Source organism: Phallusia mammillata, chromosome 6 (genome assembly GCF_965637545.1).
Source record: "Phallusia mammillata chromosome 6, kaPhaMamm4.hap1.1, whole genome shotgun sequence".
Classification (NCBI taxonomy): Eukaryota; Metazoa; Chordata; class Ascidiacea; order Phlebobranchia; family Ascidiidae; genus Phallusia; species Phallusia mammillata.
In genome coordinates this window covers 20,225,823-20,232,442 of record NC_137257.1, presented here as the reverse complement: position 1 = coordinate 20,232,442, position 6,620 = coordinate 20,225,823, and the positions used below count along the sequence as shown (strand labels likewise).

The 6,620-nt window shown below is 36.3% G+C and overlaps 1 protein-coding gene across 1 annotated transcript; it reads right to left on the bottom strand.

Annotated features, from left to right (window-relative positions):
• Positions 1–2,556: 2,556 nt before the first annotated feature.
• LOC145234630 (32 kDa beta-galactoside-binding lectin lec-3-like) lies at positions 2,557–5,915 on the bottom strand. The gene is made up of 5 exons (XM_080099343.1): positions 5,752–5,915; positions 4,705–4,878; positions 4,353–4,429; positions 3,643–3,814; positions 2,557–2,887 (listed from the first exon to the last, which is right to left on the bottom strand). Exons 1-5 carry the CDS (start codon positions 5,776–5,778, stop codon positions 2,744–2,746), a joined length of 594 nt encoding a protein of 197 aa, XP_079955469.1. The 5' UTR covers positions 5,779–5,915; the 3' UTR covers positions 2,557–2,743.
• Between the last annotated feature and the right edge of the window lie 705 nt (positions 5,916–6,620).

Here is a 6,620-nt window from a genome sequence, read left to right as displayed (position 1 = left end):
CAACAAAAAAACGATCATAACATTCGTTCTAAGTACCTAGTAGGTTGACCCTGTATAAAAATAATTTTAGATTTGACATGACTATATGTGAAACCAAAACGGTAAAATTGAAATTGTGTTTGATCAATTAAACGTGCCAAGGAAAAATGCAGGAGAATGCTACAGTAATAAAGCGGAAAGATGTAAAAGCAAATGCAAATGGCCTTGACATTAGCGCCGCCGAAGCGCAAGCGTTCCTCGAACGCCAAGCCACTGGTTCATATTGAACTTTATAATTCAATGAGCACAGCTCAAAGCAGCATTGCTGCTCAGTCGCTAGGCCAAATACCGCCTAAAAAGCAATTGCAACTCAAATGAGATTGATTGCCTAAAAATCCTTACCTTGCCTCGACGGCAGAGCGAAAATATAATAATCTATTACAGATTGGCCTGTCGGGTCGAAATGGCGAGAGTAATACTACAAAAAGCGACTTACCAACTCACAACCGCAGATTGCTAAAGCACTGCAAAACCCTTACAAGTGGGAGGATGCAAAGCCAAATTTCACATGTAAAATCAAGTCGCCAGCATAGCTACGCGTCAAACCGTAAAAAAACTTAGCAAAAACTCTGAAAAGTACGGCAGCTCGTTTAATTTCATACAAGAATTCGAGGCAGAAACACTTGTCAAATGTCAAAACTATTTTTATTTGTATATCACAAACCTACATAGTACTTAGAATTTAATTCGGAAAACATCATTCAGGAGAATCTCTTCCGGAAAACATTTCACGGGACGGAGAGTGATGTATCGGACCTTGGACTTTTAATTCAAAATACATCGGACTTTGGACTTTTTAATTCAAAACATTTTAATTCGTATAATTGTTGTGTCATATTGTCCCGGTCAAACTCGGTCAAACCTCACCTTTTTTCTACACAAAAGTTTGACCGGCTTTTAAACCTGTTTTCTAATCACCACGCTGGTCATATACTGGCTTAAGGCTATTGTTGTATCGCTTTTAACGTGTTAACAAGAACCACGTCTAAATTAACCTCTAGCCATGTTATACGTGACACTTCTGTAAAGCAATTTAAAGAATAATTACGGTTTAGAACTTACTTAACCTTCTCGGGCGTACGTTTTTACGACTGCGCTTGCATAACAACATTTGATCTGAACGCTATAAAGACCGACGTGTTTCAAACTAAAAATCAGTCATCTAGAGTTACTTTAAGTCATCTAGAGTTACCTTAAGTTACCTTAAGCTACCTTAAGTGACTAGAGTACGCATTAGAATTGATGTCTCACAGTTGATTCGTGCGCGGTGACTTTTGTGTTGCGTGTTTAGCCGCAAGAGGCGCTTTCGTGGCATGCCTTATTGAAATATAATGGGGGAACGTTAAACCAGTTTGCGTTTTTTTAGTTTTGTTTCGACAGTGATAGTTTGTTTGTTTATTAGAGTCAGATATACGGCAGTGTTGTTTTTATTGTCTACCCACAGGGTCAGTACAAATCACCGTTACCCGGTTCAACAAGACATTGGTCTTGCAATCAAGGGCATGTGCATCAAAAGCATAAGAGGCACAAAAATTAAGCATAAGAAGCACAAAATTTTGCTTTGAGTTAGGAACACATTAAACAGCAAATTAGCTGCTTTTTTGTGTTAACTTGCATTCAATAAAACTTATAATGTTTTGTTTTGTTGAACCAAAGGATTTCGACATGGGGAAAAATTGACACGTTTTGGGGTTAGTCATTATTAAGCAATACGTTTTATGTACGCGGATTAATGCATTAAAAAAAACTTGTCGTTAATTTTTTTTTCAAATTTTGTAATAGATAAACAAGAAAAATGAATACCTTTGTTAAAAAGTTTTTCTCGCATGTGTTGGTTATAACATATGATCACCTGCCTGGTTTGGTTTTAAAAGGTAAAATTGAATTTGCAATCCATGCATTCAGATCTGACTCCGAAAATAGTCAGTGGTTCGAAAATAATTTGTTTGAAAAAAAAACTATTTTGTGTTATAATGCATCGGCCAACTAATACATACACATATATGGAATAATAGATTGAGGAAATTATTTTTTTAGTAAATACCGTTGGGTCCTTAAATTATACAGAAGGAAAGTAATATCGGTATTAATAATTAAAGGTTTCATTGTACTTAAAAATACGCTTTACAGAGTTTATGTTTCAACTGTTTTAATTAATTAATAAAAACCATTAATAAAGATTTTTTAATGTTTTTAGTTATTACAAAGCTTATGTTAAAATTGGCCAGTATGCTTTGAATCAACTTAATAATTGTCTCCTCATCCGTTTGTGCAAGAAAAAGATTACTTTTATTATGCGACTGATTCCATGATGACATCAAATCGGGCATTGCATTTTTTCATACTAACAATATACAACTCGCTTAAAAAACACAAAATGAAGATAAATTACCTAACACGTGACAAAGAATTAAAACCCGGTTGATGTTCGACCACCACTGCATAAAGAACACACGAATAGTTACTTTTCAAACAACTTGTATTTCAAAATAAACCGAATATATGATAAGCAACAAATCTGAATACATTTTGGAAAACAGGTTGTATAATTTATCAAACTAAAACAACAATGGGAGGTTTTTTAATTAATAAGCATCAAAACTAAGGAATTTTGCAAACGAAATCGTTAAATATTGTATTTTCGGTATAAATGCACACAAAAACGGAAAAATAGCTCTGTATAAGAAACAAGTTTCGGACAGTCTTAAATGCTTCGAATGCTTTTTATGCACAGGCCTTTGATAGTAAGGCCAACGTCTTGTTCAACTGGTGAACGATGGTTAAATCTGCAAACCTCTACGCCGTCCCAAACACAAGAGAAGTATGCTTCAGCCACGTAAATGTCGTACTGAAAATGTTGATCACAAAATAACATTAGACATACTTACTTTAGAAATCAAGGTACCTGAAGGTATTAGGGCATTATGCTTAGATTTTTTTCAGCATGAGAAAAAGGTTTATGGCTTCTTATGTTTTTCAAACTGATACGTACTCACAACAGTTTACTAGCATCAGTATTAAATGATTCATAGATGAGAGGGTTTATAGAGTAGTGCAACAAATGCTCGCGCGCCAATACAATTAACTTAAAAATTGATGTTCCAATGCCGATTAGCAATCGGTCGATTTTACACCACTGAACTACAGTTTTATAAACGTTTTATCGCTGTGTTTGCACCAGTCTCCTTTCGTGTTTACCATGTTTAGTGTTATAAAAACTACTTTACGACGAACCCATATTTAGCTAATTTTCGGTAGGTGGCATAAACAGCTGAATTATGTATTTAGCAGCTGAATAGGGTTATGATGTAAGTTCATTAGGAACAAGTCCCATTGCTAGTTTTATTGAATTTTGAATGCTAATGCGTTACCCCGACTCTAATAGCCCTAACCGTGAATATTTGTAGAGAAATATCGTTTTAAATAGGCTGAAAGACTCTTTCCGCCACCTATCGAAAATTAGCTAAATGTGAGTCTGCCGTGAGGTAGGCTATAGCGTTTTATGATTTTACTATGAAATGTGCCTGACAACAACACTATATTTATTTACCATCATTTTAATTTTATAAAAACAGGATCTACTAATGGAGACCATAACTTCACCTCATACTCTTGGTTGAGCTGCCATGAAAACGGCACAACCATGCTTCTTTCTTCGTTTTGCCAGGCTCCGTTAACCATATTGTTGCGCACAATCACTTGTTGGTCAAATCTTGGATTGAAGTGGAATGCAATATTGTTGTCGTCGTCGTTTGCCTTGAAGTTGAAAGCGGTCCTTACAAACGTAAAATAAAATGTGAGAAAACGTTTCGGAAATAAATTGACTTTGTTAGCTAACTTCAAGAACGGCGTTATACGTCGGGTCAGGCTATTGTGGCAGAGTTATAAGCTGGCCAAAATTCGTGCCGACCGAACCCTGGCCGAACCTGGGCCGAAGCCGGATCGAAGCCGGATCGAACCCTGGCTGAATCCGGATCGGACCCAGGCCTATCCCGGATCGAACCCTGGCCGAATCCAGGCAGAACCCGGATCGAACCCGGATCGTACCCGGATCGAACCCGGATCGAACCCAAAAATAAAATTCGAAATTTTTTGGTGCTGGTATTGGACTTGTCCTGTCGGTTTAGAGACAATTTTCAAGCCCGGTTACAACTCTGTTTCACATACATTATTTTTGCCAATATTTTTAAGCTTTGTTTACAAAGAAACATTACATGCAAACCGACTGGCATGCCAAGTCATTACAAATATCTGCTCTTTAAGCAAGATTTAACAGCAACATAAAAATTTTAGCTGTATAACAAGGCACGAACCTTACGTTCACAGGGACAGCTGTCACGCTAAAGGTCTTGCCCAAAGCTGCTATGCCATTAATGTCCATTTGTGTTTCCTGCAATAAAATATGTATAATAAACAGTCATAAGACTTGTTGATTGTCACGTTTAAAGCTAGTCACATGATGGTAAAGATCTTGTAGATTGTAAACAAACACCAAAGTATTGTTAGCTTAAAGTTTAAGCCTTAAACGATGTACACGGTTTCAATTACAAGCTCCACTTACAAATTAACATTAACGATTACAAGGCATTTTTAAAGGAGGTTTCATTTTTCAACGCTTGCTCGGTGAAAGGATGACAAAATCTCATTAAACTGGAAACAACTCACCACTGGTGCAGAACTGGCTCCATTGTCTTCAAAGGCAACTTTTTTTACATCAAGACCAATAATTTCAAGCCCTTTGTAAGTACTGGCATCAACTCTATGCGCAAATGTGCAGCCTTCAAGTTTTAGCCCATTCCAATAACAGCTGATCTCATTGGTACCAACTTCAAGTTTGAACTGCAACAGGACATAGTTTAAAACAGAGTATGGCAAACAAATATTTTGGTACAATTAAAGAAACATGACATACAAGATTTGTAGTACACCTACGAAGCACACCAAAGTTATTAAAAACGTGTTTTTTCAAGTCTTTGGAACATACGGACAACAACTCACATGCTATGTAGAAAAGAAACAATAAATAGTAAAGAATACCCAACGATGTAAAATTTATTTGCATTGCAAAGTAAGTAGACTATGCATACTTCATGCTTGCATTTACTTTAATTATGATGGGCTTCCAATCTATTTAACAAAACTTGGGTTGTTATAACATTACCAGCCAGTCTAGAACGCGTTCCATCAAAACTGCGCTATTTTTTTGCTAAATTTCAAAAGTTTGCACTGCAGTTTTACACAGAGAGTCGAACCGGAACTGAACCCGAGCCCGCAAATTGCGATTTTCTAAAAACGCGAACCGGAGTTGAATCCTATGTTTTGTTTGCCTTTGGACCGAACGGAACAGAACCAGCAAAAATTGCAGCCTGTATCATATTTTTGTGATTCCTTTTTTGAAACAGCGCACTGAAGAATATGAGCGAGATAAAGCTATACGACGTGTCAAAAATAGCATACTTGAAAGTGTCCTGAAGTGCACGGGCAAACTTATTTGTAAACGCCTTGCAGATGATGGGTAAAATTAATATTAAACGAAAGGGGATTTGAACCGGTTCAAAAACCGCGAACCTGGTAATTTTCAGAAGCGGTACAAAACACGAAAAATCACATTTTATGAACTTGAACCGAACCCCTCAAAACAGATCAAAATGAACCGAACCCATAATTATGTCAAGCGATTCGACTCTCTCGTTTTAAAGTAGGACAACTTACTTCAGCATTAGAAGTTTGCAGCCACATGAAGTCGCCCTTCCTTGCTCGTTGTTCTGTCTGCCATCCTCCGTTTACGCGATTGTTCAACACAATCTCTTTTTGGTCAAAACGGGGATTGAAATGGCATCCGATATTTAGATAATCATTGTTTATCAGTAAGTTGATGGCCACCCTGTAACAAAAGCGATCAGTGCAATTGATATTTCAATTTAGAGAAAAATGAATAGACTGTACAAGTACATAAGAGTGTTTGACTAAAAGATGTGATGTAACTTGAAATACCTTGTGCCAGTGGGCTTTCCAACAACGGTGATCGTTTTGCCAAGAGTCTTGAGATCCTTGACTTTATACTCAGTTGTGGTCTGTTTAATGCAAAAACGGTTTAAATGACCAAAACCAAACTAAAGTAAAAATGTATAACAAATGACCGAAAATACTTAATAACTAAAACATAATCTTACCGTCATTTCGTTGTAATGAGACGGAAGGGTTTTAGAATTCAAATTGTTTAAATCTAAAACAAAGCGTAAGGAAATGATTTAAACAAATTATATACACTCGAATAAACGGACTTAAAATTAGCCACAACACAATTAAATCAAAATAGGCCTATTCATGATTAGAAACAGCAAAATAAAGTTTCACAAACAAAGAAAAGCAACATTTTTCTCATGACGACTTAAATCGTGACAATCTACTATCCGCTCTCTGTGTTCCAATTTCTTTCTTTCTGTTTTCTCATTACAGACAATAATATTGACTGCTGAAATGTATTTACCAACCAGTAAATATATACTGCAAAAGCGGTGTTGGTTTTTCGCGCCGCAAAACAATAAAGGAAATGAACAAGCTATAACGGACTGATAAAA

Excerpts from the sequence above, each read along its gene's own strand:
- LOC145234630 (XM_080099343.1), bottom strand. The coding sequence starts at position 5,778 with ATGTGGCTGCAAACTTCTAATGCTGAA. Across the intron at positions 3,815-4,352 it reads GCTGTCCCTGTGAACGTAAG|GACCGCTTTCAACTTCAAGG; the intron begins GTTCGTGCCTTG and ends TACGTTTGTAAG. Across the intron at positions 2,888-3,642 it reads AGCTCAACCAAGAGTATGAG|TACGACATTTACGTGGCTGA; the intron begins GTGAAGTTATGG and ends CAACATTTTCAG.